We start from the raw sequence: 19,726 nt of genomic DNA on the forward strand, positions 1-19,726 counted from the left end.
AGAGTATAGTAATGGCCATTTTCAAGGGCTTCCTAAATGCTAGATGCTGTTCTGAGCCACATGTACACACATACACACACATGACCTTCTTTCACCTTTTTAATAATAACAGGACCCATAAGAAAATTGCTGCTTTAATCTGGTTTTTAAAGATGATGAAACTCAGGCACTGAGTGGTAACTTCCTAAAGCACATAGTTGCTAAGCATTCTGGCAATGTCTGGGAACCTAGAACCCAGGCAGAATTGTTCTAGAAGCTTCCATCTTGGCAGGAACATGGAGCCAGCTGGCTTGGGAGTCCACAGACTGGGGCTGGATCTTGAGCTCAGCTGCCAGCCCACAGTGCGACTCATTTGAGTTGTTTTGCTTAGGCCTCTCTCTTTCCCGAGTGGGACATGGAATAAGCAATTTTCTGTGCTGGTATTTAGATTTTATAATCTTTACAAGAGCAACCAAGGTTTTCCCCTGACATTAGAACTGATGTGTTAAAAGTGAATCCCATTCCAGAGCCAAAGGGGTCCTCCAAGTGCTTAATGACCATCACAGACTGATCAGTAGCCTCCCTCGTCCGGTGACATGGAGCAGGTTTCTTACACTGTCCCAGCCTCCTTGTGTGTAACGTGGCACTGACGACACTGGGACTCACCCTCACGGGGCCCAGGGAAGGCAAAGGGAGTCTGGCACAGTCGTTGGCTCTTTGATATGGCTCCAGTGAGTCTGCGAGTGTTTGAAGCTAAAATCGTTGTCAGAAAGAACTTGACCCCAGTGCTCAATCATGGTTTTTCTTTTTTGAAAATGTAAAATGCAGAGTGAGCTTGGCAGGAACGAGGACGTTCCTGACAACCACAACACCGACAGCGACCTTCAGATGCGTCCGCTGACTCTCTTGGGTATGGGACGCGAGTTTCAGGGGAAACTATTGGAGGCTAAACGGAGAGCACGCGTCTGTCTGACGTCCTTGCTCTGAGCTGGGGCCAGGCGGCAGGGGACACTCATAGCTGTTGTTCCAGCTTCCCTTCCCAGCAGCCACACCAGGCGGGCGCAAGCAATCCCGTTTTACTAACGGGGAAACTGAGGCTCAGATCGATGGAGTGACTTGCTTGAAACTCACAGATAGAGTGGAAGGTCTGGGGCTGGAACCCCAGTGCACTTGACACCCCAATTTCCTCTCTGCATCACACTGCCTTCAGTAATGAGACAGCCCGCCCATCCTCTGGAGAGCGCTTCTTCAAACTCCACACCCCCTCATCCATGGCCAGCTCCTCCCCGAGGTGCCGGGGACCACCCCCCGGGGCGCTCCCAGCCTCCAGCGCGCTCACCCAGCCCAGTGCTGGGGAGGTGGCGCCTGCCTTGCGAGGGGAGAGCGCAGGCCTCTTGGTTGGTGCCCCCCCTCTTCTCTCGCTCACTCTACTCGGTCCTCCACACTGTACCCGAGCTACTGTCCCCAGAGTTGTGACCAGGTGCTTTCCCTGCGAAACCCTTTCAGGTGTCCCCACAGGGTACAACCCACAACTCCTCACCTTCGTGTTCCAAGTCGTTCATTGCCTGCTCCACTGGCCCCCGTTCCCACCGCGTCCCACCTTGTACCTGGGACAGCAGCACGTCAGACCGATCTAAAGCAGTGGCCTCTGTCTGCCAGGGGGACATGTGTCAATATCTGGAGACATCTTTGGTTGTGACACTGAGCCCGAGGCCCTGGCCCTCCCCCGCCCCCACCTCTGTAGCCTCCGTCCTGGCGCACAGCGGGCGGTGGGAAATGCGGGCTGAACGAGGCCCCTTGCCCCTCGCCCAGCCTAAAGGTGGGCGTGGTTCCTCCGCTTGGCAGGCAAGCGGATAGACTAGAATCCAGGCGGCTGGGTGGCCTTCTCCAGACCACGGGAGCAAGCTCTTGAGAAGCTGGCCCATCGAATTTCAGGACATGCCTTTGGGGCCTCACTGCCTTCTGTTTATCTAAGTGACCACAGTGACCCGGGGGTCCCCCCACGTCCTCTCTGAGGTCACTACTATTATCCCCATTCCACACATGCAGAAACAGTCTTGGGGCTGCTGTCCTAGGAGGCGCCACGAGAGAACAGGGCAGCCGAGACCTGCACAGAGGGGTGTGCGGGGAGCGAGCGGATGGCAGCTTGGCAGGAAGCAGCCACGGACAGGCCCGCCCCACGCTGGCGAGGCCCCAGGTGGATCGTGCACTTGGCAAGCCGGCAGCCAGGCCCTTGGCAGGCGTCCCTTTCCTTTTGGCTGATTACTAAGTCTTTACACACCCTGGCTCACCTGCCTGTGGGAGGAAAGGAATGCAGGCACTTGGAGATGGATTACTGATGCTTGGCACACTTCTTAGTTTGCCTGGTAGACCACATGCACTTTGTGGTTCTAGAGACCTGGGTTCAAATCCCAGCTAAGCTATTTATTTGCTGTGTGGCTTTAGGCAAGTCACTTAGCATCTCTGGGCTTTGGTTCTTTCCAACAGTAAAAATGAACGCAATACCTACCTAATGGGGCTAGTGTGAGGGAAAAACATGAAAATTATCTAAAGACACACAGATGGTGCTCATTGATATAATTTCCTTTCCTCCACTGGACATCAGGAATATATCTCCTAAAGTTGACATTTTTGGAAGCCATTTGTTAAAACGACATGTGCTGAGAAGGATGGGGTTTCAGAGGCAGGGGTGCAGGGGCCGGACGGGGGGACCTGGACGGTTGGCCGAGGGGGTGCCACTCTTGTTATGGTGTCCCGTGTCCTTTCTTGGCCTCTCCGGTGGCTTCACCGGAGTTTCTTTTTCTCCATGAGACACAGGATCAGGGACCCGCCAGCGCCCCCCCAGGGAGCGGCAGCAATGCCCGTGCCTGCAGCTGCCAGCCCCCGGAGCCGCCTGGGCCGGCTTCTCCAAGGCTCTTAGGTGGCAGATTATAAATCACCCTGAGCTGGGGGAGAGGTCTGACCAGGCAGTTCCGACGAGCAGCTCTAAAATGACCACTAAGCATATTAAAAATCCCTTATAATTTAAAAACATAATTTTAAACAAAATATAACTTTCTACCTATCAGATGGCAAAAAAAAAAAAAAATTGCTACTGCCTAGTGTTGCTAACACCATCAGTAAGCAAGCCTCAGAGTGCTCTTGTTGGTTATATAATTGGGCGCAATGTTTTTCAGCGGGTTCGTTGACATTGTTTATAAAATGTAAACTATGTGTACCATTTTATTGGCAGGCTTCCAGATGGTAGGAAGGTATCCTGTGGGTATAGTTTTGCAAGGATATTAAGGTGTGTATATATACACACACACACACACACACACACACACACACACACACACATATATATATGAAAAAAAACTGGGAACAACAGGAATATTCCATGAGAAGGAGTGGATTAAACAAGGTCTGGGGTTTGGATGTGGAAAACTGAGAATGAGGCAGATTTGCTTGTGCTAACTCGACAGACGCATTGCTCAGCTAAGGCAACTTTAAAGAGTATCGTATGGTGATCCCATTCCTCGAGACACATGGGTATGTTTTATTCTTATAATTTATAAAACAGTTCGGAAAGTCTCACAAGAAAACCATTAAATGTTTAAGGTGTAGGGATGGGGTGGGTGGGACCGTTTAAGAATTTTATGCTATATTTTTAATACTTTTTACCATGAGCATGTATCAAGTTCTCTGTTTTTTAACTAAAATCGCCCCAGTTTCCCAGATGATGAAACAGTCTTGGAGAGCTTAAGTGACTTGCTCGCGGTCACACACGGAGAGGCCACGTGGAGTGAGGAGGGTCCAAGCATGTCGAGGGAGGCGTAAGCAGCGCTGTTTGGACTTGAATCCTAACTCCCATCACTTGCTGTGTGATCCCGGGCAAGTTCACTCACCACTCTGAGCCCCCAATTTCTCATTGTTAGAATGAGAACGATATCTTCCTCTGAGAACTGTTCATGGGGTGAAATAAGAAAACACAATACACATCGAATGTTTGTCACGGTGTCTGGTGCGGAGTATACGCTTAATGCAAGGCTGTTACTATTGTCATCGTCATGAACTTCAGCCCCAGGATCGTTGTTCCCGGGAGCGCAGTGGCTGGTCCTGGCCGCAAGCCGAGCTGCGCGGGGGGTGAAGTGGACGAGCCTCGGGACCATAGGTGGCGGGCCCGGACAGCGGTTCCAGCCCAGGGAGCAGCCTCTGCTCAGAGCAGAAGGAGCTGGAAGCCCCTGGTAGAGACCCCCGGGCACTCCCTCATCTCGCCCCACTGCCCGTTGCCACACAGCTGTCGTTTAATGATTCCTGAGTGATGACCTCACCAGCGGGTGGCACTTGGATCTGGGCCAGAAGCCCCGGTTCCAGGTTGGCTCTGCCTCTTCGTGGCCATGTCGGGCGGTGGGGCCATCTGTGCCCCTGCCTGTAGGATGGGATGACCACCCCTCTCCCACCGTGTGGAGAGGGTGGGCTGCGATGTAGGAGCGAGGCAACCGGCCCAGTGCCGGGCACAGGGCGGGCACCCCCTTTTCAGAAACGGACAGAAAAGAGCAAGAGAACCTTGACCTTGACTGTCACCGCAACCGCTTACGAGTCACTTGATCACAGGTCAGTGACAGCTCTCTGAGGCTCAATTTCCTCACCTGAAAAATGGGAAGAACGATGATTTTGAAGGGGAGATGCGAGCATCGGAGAGAAGGTTGCAGGGGGAGTTAGGAGAGGGAGCCGGGCCCCCAGCGCAGCGCCCGGCACATAGTAGGCACTCAGCCGCCGGCCCCTCTCTGCCCTGCTCTGAGCTTCTCTCTGCGCCGCCACTGCCGGGATGAGCCGAGGGTGCCGCTTCCCTCTGTTTACGGCCATGCAAGTCCAGCTCATAAAAATACAATCTTGCTTCTTGTCAGCACTACCGCGCTTTTATTTATTGTTCCTGCCAATCCCGGGGCCTCGCCATGTGGGAACCTCTTCATTATTGATAATCCCGGGAAGTAGTATTTTAAATTTTTATGATCTGTACTTTGCACCATCTGAACCACCATGTATTATCTGGCCTTGCCAGCAGACGGGGAATATATCCAGCCAAGGGGTCCCTTCAGGATGAATAATTTATTCCATTTCCACAATGCCATCATTTCACAATTATGTTAAATGATGTTCTTCATATCAGCCACCAACAGGACCATGTGAACTGATACAGAAATATGAAAAGAAAACAAATTTATTTCTTTGCCCAAATCCACAGTGATATTTGAAAATCTGGAGTTTCATTTTTTCCAAATATCTCTCACCGCCCCCCCTTTGAATAATAAAGGCAGTAGAATTTTTTTCTGTCCTCTCTTCGCTTCTGCCCCCAATTCTGTGATTATTCAAGGAGCTCGGGGCTCTGCTTTGCTCCATTTTTTTCTAGCTGCTGAGAGCAGAGCCTTTCTTTGCAAATTTATTTCCTCTTCTCTTTCTTTGCTTATGCAAGCTGATTCCTCCAAGGTCCAATTAATAACGATTGGCTAACATCCGTATGCTTTCCCCTTCATAGCACTAAAAAAAGTGACTGTTATGGTATCTCCTTTAATGGAAAGGGACAGTTTTTGGCTCCTCTCCGCAAGAACAGAACGCCGAGCTCCGCGACACGCCCCACAGTGGGTCGATTCCAGGAACTCCAAAGGGCTGGGTTTTCTGCTCCCTTCTTTTGGCCGGCGAGGTTCTCTGTGGCAGGGTCCCCGCCCCCGCCTGCCATGCACATCTGGACAGCCCTTCTCGGCTTCAGGACGCTTCCTCTGCTCCTCGCCACCCTAAGTTCATCTCCACGGTGCGCGGTGTGCCATTCAGAGCCTCTGCCTGCTCCCCGCTGCCCCGTCCTGTTCTCTGGCCACCCAGAACCACCTCTCTGTAGTTTGCCCACAGTGCCAGCCTCCGGGCATCTCCAGAGTGTCGGCTGGTGTATGCTGCCCCACCCGGTGCCGAGAGCGCCCCCCCCCGGGCTTGGAGAGGCAGGAAGGTAGACGAGGCCCCCTGGGCACGTGCTCCCAGAGAGAGGCTGATGTTCCTGGGGTGGCAGAGGCATAACCGGACAAGCGGGTCACCCCAGGAGCAGTTCTTGAGGAAGCAGAAGCTGGGCATGGAATGGATTTGGGAATGAAGGGGGAGGCGGGGGGGTCGTGGGTGATTCCTGGATGTGATCTGACATAAATGATGTGGAGGAAAGTGCTGCTATTTTCTGAGCTCGGCATCACGTGGGGAAGAAAATGTCGAGGGGCAGGTGGGTCAGGGAGCCCACGGGCTTTGCCATGGACGTGACACATTCAGGTGCGCTGATCCGAGGGCGGCTGTCAGCGGGGCAGCCTGCGTGCCAGGCGCGGTGGGAACTGGAGGTGTGCAGGTGGGAGCTGTGGGGCTACGGACGGACTTGGAAGTGATGGGGGTGAGAGCCCTCACGGGGCGGGGGCTGGGAAAGGGGGGAAGAGTGCCCACGACCTGGCCCTGAGGGATGCTAACCCCGAGATCCAGCAAAGGCGGGCTGGTCGGCGAGCAGGCGGAGAACCAAGGGGGAGACCGCCGGGTGGAGGGCGTCTCCAGCGGGAGCGGGCGGCGAGCCCCGCCCAGGCCGCCGAGAGGTCAGGGAGGGCGATCGGTCCAGGCAGGGGGGCAAAGGCCAGGTGGGCAAAGGCCCGCTGTGGGTGTGGAGATGGGGTTCCAACAAGAGAGCGCTCTCACGGGGGTGACGGTCAGGTTTCCTGTCGCAGCCTGGGTTGCTCTGGGGGAGACGTGGCCGGGCTACAGAGAGGAGCAGACGACGGGGGACAGACACGGGGTCAGGTGCCCACCTGTCCCTTGGCCTGTGTCTGACGTGGTGGTTTGAGGAATGAGGCTCTGAAGGCGAAAGAACTGTTTCCATTCGAAAGTCACCCAGCGACCTCTCATAGGCGTGCAAGGCCAGCAGGGCGTGGATTGGGAGGCTCTGACCGACCCCAGTGCTGCCTAAACTCTGCACCCCCGCCCTTTCCTGCAAATGACAAGTGGAGTACTTTAAAAAGAAATGTTACTTATATTATAAATATCACAAATGATTTATATGTTGGAAACCTAGAAGTTATAGGAACAAATACTCTACAAGTTATATATATTTTTGACCTTGGTATCTTAGAGGCCGCCAACCATAAAAGGCCCGGGCAGTCACCGCCCCAAGGCTCCCAGCTCACAGGGCGCACTGACTCGTGCAATAGGGGTTCCGTTAGGGTCACCTTCCGGATGTCACAGGCGGGGACCCAGGGCTTGGACAGCTTCCGTGCTCCCCACTGCACGGCGGCTCCCAGCAGCGCTGCCTGTCAGGCGGCTTCTCCCTCCCGGCCGCCCACGCAGGGCGCAGGGTTCCGTCAGCGCCTCGGCAGGCTGACAGCGCATCTCGGTGAGATGGCAGCCGCCTCTGCAAGATATTCAGGCTTTGGAAGAGTAACGTGGATTCAATAGGCCTTTGTGTTTTTGTTTGCGGAAATCCCTAAATCAAAGTGGAGTTAAGTATATGTGCAAAGGCTGAGCTCCGGGATGTTCATCACAGCTTGTTTGTGTAACTCGAACAGTGGAAACAATCTAAACGTTCAACAATAGAGAGTAATCAGATTAATTGTAATATATGCATACCCTGACTATTATGCTACAGCAACAGGCAAAATATGCCCTGACTGGTGTGACTCAGTGAGTTGGGTGCTGTCCCGCTGGTTCGATTCCCTGTCAGGGCATGTGCCTGGGTTGCGGGCCAGGTCCCCAGGTTGTGGGCGTGCAAGAGGCAACCGATCAATGTATCTTTCTCTTTCTTCCTCCCTTCCCCTCTCTCTAAAACTAAATAAATAAAATCTTTTTTTAAAGGCAAAAATACTACCACATATTTGTCTACATCAAAAAAATGTTAGTATAGTGTTGTATGATAAAAGCAGGTTATAATTTATAGACTATAAATCCATCATAAACAGGATATATATTTTTGCATAAATAGCAAGTATACATAATACCTGCATATAAAAACATCTGGAAAGGCGTGACAGAAATCGTTGCCTATGATTGTCTCTGTTGGAATGGGGACGTGTCATGGGTAATTTGAATTTTCTAGTTTCTTGCATGTGTTTGAGAGGGATGGACTTTATGCCACATATAATAAATTCTAGTTAGCAAAATAAAGGAAAGAGAAGTGTTTCCAGTCTCCACACGTGCTAACACTGGGCGAACGTTTCAGGTGATCGTGAAGACAAGAACGGAGTATCAGCCTGAACAGAAGAACAAAGGGAAGTTCCGGGTGCCGAAAATCGCCGAATTTACGGTCAGTGTCTTGGTGGTGTGACAGAAAGCGAAAGGTAAGGCCGGCCAAGCCGGCTCCCACCCCCTGCGCTGGTGGAACAGGCCCGCTGGAGAGTGGGGAACGACGCGGGCTATTTCTGGGTCCATTTCTTAGAACCATGCACCTGGGTCACTAAGTCTAATCAAATAGCAGGGGCTCTGCCTTTCGAGGATGACCTGAACTCCCCTCTGTTTAGATAATTTGATAATTGCTGAATGTATCTCGTTTCTTCTTTTTCCTCCCATCCCCATCTCTCTGCCTTTCCGTCACGACCTCCAGGAAATGTGGTGAAAACGTGGAAAGGAATTCCAGTTTTAGTCAGTAGATGGTTGCAACAAAATGCGATAAAGGCAAAGGGAAAGAAAAGCTGATGTAGTAGAAAGACCAAACGAACGGGCGCCGCTCTGTTTCCTGGCGGAGGGGTCGCTAGGAGAGCTGATAAGTGCGTGCCCCTGGGAGGAGCCGCAGGAAGGAGCCATGAAGCATGCTCTGGGGGCGCGAAAGGAGGCCTCGGGGGAGTTTCCTGGGGAGGTCCCTTAGGACCTTAGGTGGCTGAGGAGAGTGGAGCTGTGCAAAGGCCCTGCGGCTGGTGGGAGTCTGGCCCCAACAGGGGCCGTGAGGCTGGGCTATAGCGGCGCAGGAGCAGGTGGAGGTGAGGCAGGAGAAGCGGGCAGAGGACAGATGGCCCCAGGCCTCGCACACTGCATGGAGGAGCTTGGGTGTTACGCTAGAAGCCTCTGGAAGGGGCACGACTGAATATGGGTTTTGACCGCAGCGCTGGCTTCTACGTGGCTGGTGGACTGTAGAGGACAAGAAGGAATGCGGGGAGACGATAGGCCAGAGCAGTTAGTTGTCCAAGTGAAAATCAACAGCGGCTCCAACAAGGACAGCGAGCAGATAGAGACGCGGGCAGACCTCCGAGGTACTTAAGGGGTGAAGCCGGCAGCGGAGGTGGCAGAGCAAGGGACGGACCGGAGCAGGCCGGCTGGGTGTGTGCCGTCCCCACCTCACGCCGGCCGTGGGGCCACGGGGCAACAAGCCTCGTTCATGCGTGGAGATCAGGCGAGGACGGCTGCAAGGACGGCGTACAGAACACAAGCACGGGGCTGGGCTCTGCACACGAGAAGCACACAGCTAATAGTCACTGTGTTGTGTCAACGGTGACTGGGGGCTTTGAGGGCGAAAACAGCGCGTGGCTGGTAGACTGGCAACTGGTGTGCACGCGCGGATAGACACACCTCTCTGTTCCTCTTCCTGTCTGGGCGCTAAATCTGCGTTGCAGCAGCTGGGTGTCTGAGCCCGGGAGGGAGAGTGGGGAGGGACCCCACTTTGGGAGCAGGGAGGGCTCTTATTTTTTGCTGTCACTTCCGTGTCTGGCCCACGGTGTGGGCCTAGCAAACGTGGGCTTGGCCTGAACTGGCTGTGAGTGCATGCAAGCCCCGGCAGGTCGTTGTGTGGGGAGGGCTGGGTGGCCTGGTGTGTCGTGCGCGTGCGCCAGGCAGCGAAGGGCATCAGAAATATGCCCCGATGCTTGTGTGAGAAGGTTGACTGCAGTGTTGTTATAAAACCAAGGTATTGGAAACCATGCTAAAGTATCAACCGCCCTCTTGTGATGCCATAAATACGACCACATCCAGAGGGTAGACTATTTTAACAGTTCCTAAGAACTGTTAAACGGTTCCTTTTTTTTTTTCCCAGATACTCCTTAGTTTACTATGAATTACTGGCTTATGAGATACTTCCATCTTCTTTTTACTTTCCTGTGCTTTCGAAATTTCATACCAGCATGTACTGTTTCAATAACAACAACAACAAAATTCTAGTTACTTTTAAAATGTTAAAGTAACAAAAGTAACAAAATTAGAGCTACTTTTAAAATGTACTCTTTTACCAAATAGTGTTACCAATTTTGGATGAAATTATTCCTTATTTTGCAGTCACTTAAAATGATGGTTATGAAGATGTGCAATAATTTGGGCAAATACATTACAGAGAAGATTGTGTGAATAAAGCAGAGGTTATGACTAGATGTTTTTTAGGATTGGAACTATAAAACCCCCCACAAGTATACAGAGGAGAGAGGATATGGAAAGAAATGTATCAAATTGCCATCTGTGGCTGTGTCCCCACTGGAGCATGGTTTTGTTTGTTTTCTCTTTGGCAACTTTTGGTGATGTGGCTGTTTTATCATACTGAGCGCTCAGAAACCTCTGAGAAACTGATATAATCCCATAATCCCCCAGTTCTTAAAGGGCAACTATGGCTCAGAGCGGCGATGTGACCTGCCGCCCAGCTAGCCAGCGGCGGAGCCGGCGCTCGGAGCCAGGCCTGGCCAGCCCCTGCTCGGCCATGCTGCCTGCAGCTGGTAGCTACAGGTGGGAATAGAGGCGAGTCAGCTAAGAGCCACGCCGTGGCCAGGCCGGGCTCCAGGGCCTGCGGAAGCTTCCCATGCAGTGTGACACGATTAGACCTGAGGGTCAGGGAGGAAGAAGGCTGGGCGAGGGGACAGCCGCTTGTTGGCACTGACTGTCAGATGCGGGTGGAGCACTCTGCCACTTGGAACGAAATGGGAGGAATGGTGCGATTCCTTTGCTTATGTAAAGCTGCGAACCTTTGTTAGCTCGGGTTTGCTTTCCTAAAGAGAGCTCCCCCTGGGCCCTGTGCCCTGCGGAGGAGGCGTCCGCTGGGGCGAGGGGACACGAGGATAAGAGTCTGAGGCCGGAGCTGTCAGCTGCAGCGGGGCTGATACGGAGGTGGAATTGACAGGACTTCTTCCTGGCTGGGAAAGAAAGAGGGGGCTCGAGGGCTTCCCGGCATTTGGCGTGGCTGATGGTCCAGGAAATGCCATACTGAAGTGGGAGGCAGTGGGGTGGGGGCGCACTGACGTGAGGTGCCTGGTGCAGGCGGTGGTTGCAGGGGTGGTCTGACGCCCCTTGGGAGTGGCTGGCCCAGAGCTCAGGATGGAGGCTGGGGCTGGAGACCCCCCGGCTGGAGATCGGCATTCTGCTAGGCTCAGAGAGCAGGTGCGGGTAAACCGGGCTGGGCCACGCCCCCAGTGTGGTACTCACGCAGGGGTAACCATGGGGACAGCACAGATACCTCCATCCCTCATTTTAATACCTTAATACCTTTGCAGAGGTGGAAGGGCTTATGACTTCACATTCCAGAATTGACCTGGAGAGAGCAGCTCAGCGCAATTATGCTGTGAGAGAGAATGAGAGAGAACAGGGCAGGGAGGGGCGATCTGAGGAAGACTGGCTGGAAGAATCGCCTGGAATATTTGTCTTTTCTAAAACCAGAAGGCTCTTGCAAAGGACCACAGACCTGACATATTGTTCATCAGTCTTATTTGACAAGAGGGGGGCATGCAAAGAGAAGCCCCTCCTTCTTTCTTACTCATGGGAGCCTGGTTCTTCTACAGCTGATTTTGCTGTGGGAGGGGCTGATGCTGTGGGCTGGGCCAGTGCTGTGGGAGGGGCTGATGTTGTGGGAGGGGCTGGTGCTGTGGGAGGGGCTGATGCTGTGGGCTGGGCCAGTGCTGTGGGAGGGGCTGATGCTGGTGTTACAGAAGGTGTTGGAACTTGGAAGGCGCTTGTGGCATGTAGGCTGCTGGCGCATCTGGGCATGCTCTCGGGCCTGGGTGTCCCTGGGCTGGCATGACAAGAAGCTGAGTGTTGCATTTGGAAGCCGCTTGTGTTAAGCTGATGAGAGGGCTTCTGGGGATCTCCCGGGCTTTGGGGCGAGGATCACCCGGGCAACTCAGATCATATCCTCTTAGCTTCATAGTCTTGGGAAAGTTCCTTCACCTCCCTGAGCTCCTGATTCCTCATCAAAAAGCCAGGGCACAATCTTGACATAAGCAGTCTAAGTCCTTGGCACACTCTAGATCTTACCGAGTGACCATTATATTTCTTTCCTGTTTGGATCCCTTTTTCCCTCCTGGCTTCTTAGCTTTCTGCCTAATTAGCCGAATTTTGTTGGCTGAAACAGACCTGGACCTCCCTTCCCTGGCTTTTCCCCAGGAATGTGGCTGGGAAAACCTGGAGGAATTGTTCAAAGGGTAGCTAGTTTGACGTCAGAGTCACGGCAGCCTCTGGGTCTCCACGGTGGCCACGGGCGCCATTCCTGTGGTGCCAATTGCTCCACGGGCTCCTGGGGAGTGGCAATATTTTTTCGTAGGCTATTTCTCCACGCACCAGCTATAACATGAATAACCCTAAAAATGTTTTTATGGACACTTTTCAGCCTAACAACAGCCTTGTGAACTTGGTACTCTTGTCACTATTACTACCCCCTTTTTACAGAGGACGAAACTGGTGCTCAGAGAAGCGAAGTGACTCCAAAAGCCACTGAGCCAGGACCTGTCAGGACAAAACAAGAATCCAGCTCTGTGCCTCTATTTCCCCCTCTCTCTGCCACACCTCGACGTTCCCCTGCCATGTCCTTGCCAAGCTGTGCCTGCTGCCTTCTTTCTGCCCTTCCTGTTTTTGCTTCCATTTCTCCCTCATCTTTATCAGTGTTTGCTCCAGGCTGGGAGGAACAAAGATGCATAAGACAAAATCCTTGCTGTCAAGGAGTTCGCGAATGTGCGGGTTAGACGGGAATGTCCTGGCTGCCTTCGCGGCTGTACCTTCCCTCCGAGGTCACCTCCTCTGGGGTGCCTCCCCTGGTCCCCTCAGCTGGGTTTGGTGCCTCCTCAGGGCTCTGAAGGTCACATGGGGCCTGATGGCTGCTCCTGCATTTGCAGCCACGTACCCCCACCCCGTCCTCAGCCTCTGACCCCTGGAGATCAGGGTCACATGGGGACCCATCATTTGTTCTCAGTCCATAAAGCTCATTTCAGTAGCTTTATCTAAAACCGGGGCCCTCTCTCTGGGTCTTGCCTGTGACGCATCCCCATAAATGCCCTCTTCCCTGTGCCGCCATCCTAGGGAGGTGAGACCTAGGGAGGTGAGACCTAGGGAGGTGGGGTCTCACCTTCAGTGTCAGCGTCACCGTTTGCTTCTACCATTGTTTCACCGAGCGCCCGGGGCTGCCTCTCAAAGGTAGGATTCTGATATTTGCTGACAGCAGCAAAGGGAGAGAAGCAATTTTACTTTATGATCGGCTGTCTTGGTTTTTATTGTTCTCCTATTTTTAAAAAATGTGTTTGGAGGAGCATTTTAGGTAAGTCGTTAAAAACACTGCCCACTGGGTGAGGGGCAGAGTCACTACCTGCAGGGAAGCATCTGCGTGTGAGCGGCACGGGTTGGGGGGGTGCTGCGGTGGTGTCCGGGGTTCGTTACGGCCTCCCCGGCTGGGGTTTTATTGGAAATCTGAATGAAGGCGCTGGCCTGTGTGGCTGGGTGCTTTCTCCTGGCCCGATGGAACTGTGCCCTTAGAGTGACCTTCAAGAAATATGTTGTTATTGATCATTGAAAAGCTTTTTTTTTCTTTTTTTTTAAAAACAAACTGAGGTGCTCTGACAGGAGGAACGAGCTCAGGGTTTGGAGGAGGGAGCGAGTGATTCGGTGACCCCTCCACAGCCACGTGACTGGCTGCTTTCACTGCCAGGTTCTCACGCTCATGGGTTCAAACACGAGCAAATAAATGCTGTAATAAAGAGGTCCTCTTGTGAGTAACTTTAGTGTAGAAGGAGCCTTGGAGAGTTTAGTGAGTATATTCTTGTTCCCCGTGGGGCTCCTGCAGGGGAGGGGCTGGAGCTGGTGGACGCCCCCGCTCCCCGGAGCCGTTATTGCAAGTTTACACACCTGTTGTTGAACTGTTGGAAGCCCGTAACCAGCTGCAGTGGGAGCATTTGCACCATAGCAATTGGCAAACACTGAACATCATGTCCCCTTCACTGCGTCGACCCCAGGAGCCCATTCCCCAGCACCTACTGTGAGGAAGGCCACAGGGGACAGAGAAACACGTGGCCAGGATTTGATGCTGCACATTTGTAAGGACCAAAGCCGGTCCTCTCGCCTCTCGGAAGCTGCCTTCCCCGGTCTGTAACTCGGGGTAGCGGTGTCTGTGTTACAGGCCTGCTATGAGGACTGGGATAATAGAAATCAGCACTGTTCCATGGTAGCTTCTAGGTGGGGCTTCCTCCTGTCATTCTGTGAGCTTCGTTTCCTGTGCGGGGTCCTCTGACTCGACGGACTGTGTTCGCCGGGGCTGGTCTGCCTCAGCGGGCCCTCGGAGGTCTCAGCTGGCGCTGCCCTGGCCCAACACATCGTCCTTTCTCCCCCGCCCACCAAGCCAGCTTTTGATCCTCCATCGCCAACCCACCGCCTTCCCCCCATTATGAGCAGAGCATGTCAGGCCGTCGATCTTGCTGGAGAAATCTTTGATGGCCTCCTGCTTCCTACAGGCAACTGTGTGAGGCCTTGCATGGCCTTGCAGGCCCCCCTGAAGGCGGTCCCTGCTGCTGGGTCCGGTGTGTCTGCACCGACATCCTGCCCTTGCCCTGTGCTTGCCTCTCAGCGTTCGGCCGAACCACCCTGGCTTTTCACAGACCCGGGGCTTTGCTTGGCACTGTCCTCTGCCTCTGTGGCCATCCCACGTCTTCTGCCTTGCGACCCAGCCCAGGTCTTACCTGCTCTAGAAACCTGCTTTTGATTTCCCAGGTCGGTCTCTCCTCTAAGAGCCCCACCACTCCTGCCCCTGTCCCCGCTCTGAGGTGGCACCCTGGTGTCCCCGGAACTCCCCTGCTCCTGGCAGGACTGTGGGAGGTGGCACCAAAGGCAGGGCGTCATTCAGTTGTCACAGCCCCGTGGTGGGGTGATCAAAGGAGGAAGCTCACAGCAAGTAAAATGATAGTTTAAAAAGTATTATTTGTAATTAATTAATAACAATAGTTGCCATTTTATTGAGCTGCTATTATGTGCCAGGGAGTTGGCAGGTCATTTCCCATTTGATCTCTGCTATAACTCACGCAGAAGGCATGGCTTTTGGTGCGCAGGTGGGAGAGCTGAGGCTCAGAGAGGTTAGGCAGGTGCCCGGGAACACAGGGTCGGTGAGGGGAGGGGCCAGGCTTTCCTGACCCAGGCGGGTGTGTGCCTGTGTGTTTATTAGGAGTGTGTTTGTGCGTGCTCTTTGGTCTACCAACTTCCAAATCAGGGAACCCTGCTCACTTGGGGAACTGGCTCAATTAAACTAAACAATCCTCTTAACCAACGTCACCCCAATAAATTTAATAGATTAAGACAAAAGAAAAACTAACTGAAAATTTTAGAATACTAAAATTTTGCCGCCCCAGCCCTGCTATTTGACAACCATCAAGCTAATTTCCCTTTGGCTGTCTTTTCTCCTTTCTTCTCTCTGAATACACTTTGGCTGAGTCCTGAGAGGCATTGAGCCAAAAGAAAATACAGAAGCAAAGATTTCCCAAGAGAGAAACGCCGTTCTCCTCGTGGCGTGTCACGTGGCCTGCCCCGCAGTCGCCTCTCGCGGTGGGAGGTGTTGTCTCCTGATGTTCTCATTCCTGGGCCTCCATGGCTGCAATGCGTAGTTATATGAAATGTGATTTTTTAAAAAAATGTATTATGTTTTAGCTCCTAGAACTGTCAGAGGAAGACAGGTCCTCACCAAGTGGCTGCATGTGCAGCTCGTGGTGTCACCACCGTGTTCTATAATTATAAGAAAACGCGTTGTCATAGCAACTGCCGTGCAGACCTAGCCTCCTCCTGGAGATGCTGACAAGCCCTCAGCTCTGTGATCTGAGCCATTCGGAGACAATTTGGTTCTCTGAGGGGACTCAGCTCTCACTTGGGAGACAATCGTGGACTCATTCTACGTCTGCGCTGCCGGAGCTTAGTTGTACCTTGCAGCCTGAGAGACCTGGGTTCAAACGCTGGCCCTGGAAGGCACGGGCTGTGTGACCTTGGGCACGTCACCTCACTTCCATTGTCCTCTGTGCCCTCTTTTGTAAACTGGAAGGCTGTTGTAATGATTGTGTCTGGGATGTGCCTTGCAGGGGGCCCGGCCCACAGCGGCCCTGGTTACACCTGCCAGGCATCGCCCCCTTAGCTTCTTCCCAGTGGGCAAATAAAAAGTGGAAAATGCTGAATTAGGGGATGTTTTCATAATCTTTATTATTATTATTATTATTGATAGCATTTGTGGCTAGCTAGCCAACTTAGTAAATAGAAATTTTAGCATGAGTCATGTGTATCCGGGAGAGAATAAATGAATATTCAGCTAGATGAAACGGGCCTAAGTTAAAATCCTTTTAACTTTTTTTCTTTTATTGCATTTCTCTGAGGCTAAGAAATGGATCTCTAATCTCTAAAAACATCAGAACTAAACAGAGTAAGAAACCCTGGTTTCTGTTCTCGTCTCTGGGACTCAGTGTTCCCATTTGTAAAACGAGGATGTTGGGGGTGCCCCTCACAAAGGGCTCTTCTGTCTTCGATGTTTTACGACAGCAATTCTCAACCAGGGACAATTTTGCTCCCCAGGGACATTATGGTTGTCAGAACTGGGGTGTGTGTGTGTGGCATTTAATGGCACTTAATGAGTAGAGGCCAGAAATGCTGTTAAGCCTCCTAAGGGACAGGCTGGCCCCCATAACAAAGAGTTATCCTGCCCTAAATGTCAATAGGGTGGAAGCTGAGAAACCTCGGTCTAGGATCCACCGCCATGTTTATTGGTCTAAAAATAGAAATCACACCCCTCTCAACCCACCAAGACACGTCAGGTTTGTGTGGTGCTCAGTTTATTTTCCTAGTCATCTCCTGGATGTTGGAAGCCCTCGAAAAATAGTAAAAGTAAAGACAAAAGACTTCTCAAGGGCCCAGGGGGCTCAATAAAAAGCGAGATGGCTGCCGGAGGTGGGAATGATACCTTCCTTCGCAGTTTCTTTTCTCTTGGTGCTGCATAGCTCTTACAGACCAAATGTGATTGTTTCACGGGCAAAGTAAAATGTACAGAATGCAGCCTTAGGTCCATAAATAGCTTTATTGTGATTTTTCTACAGAGAATCAAGACGAGTCTTGTGTTTATTTTCACTGTACCCTCATTTCCAGCTTCTTTGATTTTGACATTCCAAGTCATAGCCAATGTGTGTCTCCTCTCCAAGTCACGTGTGATCACTCCTCTCTCCTGCTTGCAACCATTCTGGGGCTTCCCCACCTTCAGGGTGGAATCTGAACTCTTTGGTCCACTGAACCTGGCCCTCAGAACCTGCCTCTTGCTCATCTCTTCAACTTCCTCGCCTTCCTGCCTTTACATCCTTCCTGCCAACCTGAATCACGCTTGGAATCCTGGACACACTGCCCCGTCTTGCCTCCACTCTCCGCTTAGCTGCTCCCTCTGCCCTGAGTGCTTCTCTGCCGGTCGTCTAGTGCACCTATTCCTCTCATAGGCCCCTGAGGTGTCACCTGCAGGATGCACCTCCTAACAGCTGGCCGTTTCCTCCTCTGGAGCCTTAGTCACCGGCAGGGGGAGGGGGGCGGTTGTCAGCTTGACCCTTTCATGCATCTACTTTCTTACCCACGACCCTCCGTGGCCCCAGGAGAGCCTGGGCTCCAGGGGGCCGACTCTGCCCCTCCTGATTCGTTCTACACCCCCATGGCTGTCGACCCTGGGGGGCCAGAAAGTTTTCTTTTACAATAAATGAAGAGTCATGCAATTACACATGCAAAATTCCAACTGTGCAGAAAGGCATACCGCGGAGGTAAGTCTCCTTTCATCTCTCTTAATAAACCTTCTCATCCAAAATAGCCGTTGTCTATGTGCTGTCCACAGGTAGCTATATACACTTAAATTAATGAAAATGAAATAAAAGTCAGATTTAAGTCCTCAGTCGCACAAGCTACATGTCAAGTGCTCAGTAGCCACACAAGCCCGGTGGCTGCCATGTCGGACAGCGAGGGTTCACGGGACGGTCCGTCACCACAGAGTGCTCTGTGGGCCAGGTCAGGGGAGCTCCTCGCGTTCTCAGCTGGAGGCATTTCCACACGTCAGCCTATATGTACTCACACATGCACATATACATTTGATATCCTTTTTCATTTTCTCAAACAGGACCATTTTATACACCTTTTTCTGTACCTTGCCTTTCTCTCTTAATAATGTATCTCAGAAACCCTTTCTGCATCAGCACAGTGAGGTCCTGTTTTGTTCTTGGTAATGACTGTACACTGAGGATTCTCCTCATCTTTCCCAATCAGTGCCCTATTGTTGTTCTGGCGTTCAGCCTTTTGCTGCAATGCACTTCCTGGCTTCCTAGTGCATGTGTGTGTGTGTGTGTGTGTGTATCTCTCTCTCACACACACACACGCGCGCACGCGCCCGTCTTTCATATATTTTACAAGTATGTTTGGAGGGTATGGGAACCTTCCTCTTAAAAGCTTGCCAGAGGGTATGTGAGTCTTCAATTTTAATAGATTTTTCCACATTACCTTACAAAATTGTCCTGCCAACCCTTCCTCCACCACGCCTACAAATGTGTTCTTCCCCACATTGTTCATTTTAACAATCCTGTAAAGTTTTACCAATCTGATAGATAGAAAATGGCATCTCAGCCTTGTCTAAATTTGTCTGTCTTTCATTATTGGTGAGATCGAGCCTCCTCCTGTGTACTAATTGACTCTTGACCTTGGCTTCTTTCCTGGAAGACAGTCTGTTTCACTGGACCACTTGTTAATCCTCCCTACTGATTTACGCGGCCTCTCCCCAAAGCTAGGAACTTAGGCATTCTCACCTATTTGTATTTTCTCAGTTGTCCTTTGCCTTGGGTTTTGTTTATGCTGTAACTTCTTTTCTAAGCCTGTGGGGTTTCTTACTTTTCCTTTACTCACCAACTCCAAGAGGTGTAAAGGCAAATATGGATACCCTCAACTCAATAAAAATCAAGACCTCTTCCACCTTAAACTCATGTTTTCTTCTGGTGCTTTAATGATTTTATGTTTTATGTTAAAATTTGGATCCATCTGGAATTTGTAAAGAGCAAGCTGGGAACCCAACTTTATTTCTTTGTGAATGGCCAGGTGCCACGTGCTCTATAATCATGAGCTAATCCTACCTGACTTGACCGCATCCTACATGCATTTCAGTTTACTTCTGTATTTTCTTTTCTTCTACTGGCCTGACAATCATTTGGTGTTGGAAATTGACACAGCACCACATTTTCTCAATTACATGGTTTTACAATGCGTCTTAAAATCTGTATAAACTCTTCTTCCCTCATTCCTTTTACTTTTCAGAAACTCCTCACCCATTCTTATGTGTTTGTTTCTCCATATAAATATTAATATGTTGTTTAGGTTCCAAAAACCATGTTAATGATTTTTTAATTTGGGTTCCATAAATTTATAGATTAATTTGAGGAGAGGCTAAATCTTTAAAATTTTGAGCCTATCTAGAAAGAAGATTTAACTTTGCATTTGTTGAAGTCTTTTAAGGTCTCCCGTTGGGCTTTAAAATTATCTTTGTAGTTCTCATTGAATTTAT

At 51.5% G+C, this 19,726-nt stretch overlaps 1 protein-coding gene across 1 annotated transcript in view; it reads left to right on the forward strand.

The window, feature by feature from the left end:
• NSG2 (neuronal vesicle trafficking associated 2) overlaps nt 1-19,726 on the forward strand; it is a 31,946-nt gene that overhangs the window by 3,297 nt on the left and 8,923 nt on the right. Inside the window, exon 3 of the mRNA XM_054568604.1 lies at nt 8,189-8,272. Within this exon, the coding sequence (XP_054424579.1) occupies nt 8,189-8,272 (84 nt within the window). The remainder of the gene's footprint in view (nt 1-8,188; nt 8,273-19,726) is intronic.

This window comes from Pteronotus mesoamericanus, unplaced genomic scaffold (genome assembly GCF_021234165.1).
Source record: "Pteronotus mesoamericanus isolate MK-2021 breed Mesoamerican mustached bat unplaced genomic scaffold, CSHL_Meso_final contig_1, whole genome shotgun sequence".
Classification (NCBI taxonomy): Eukaryota; Metazoa; Chordata; class Mammalia; order Chiroptera; family Mormoopidae; genus Pteronotus; species Pteronotus mesoamericanus.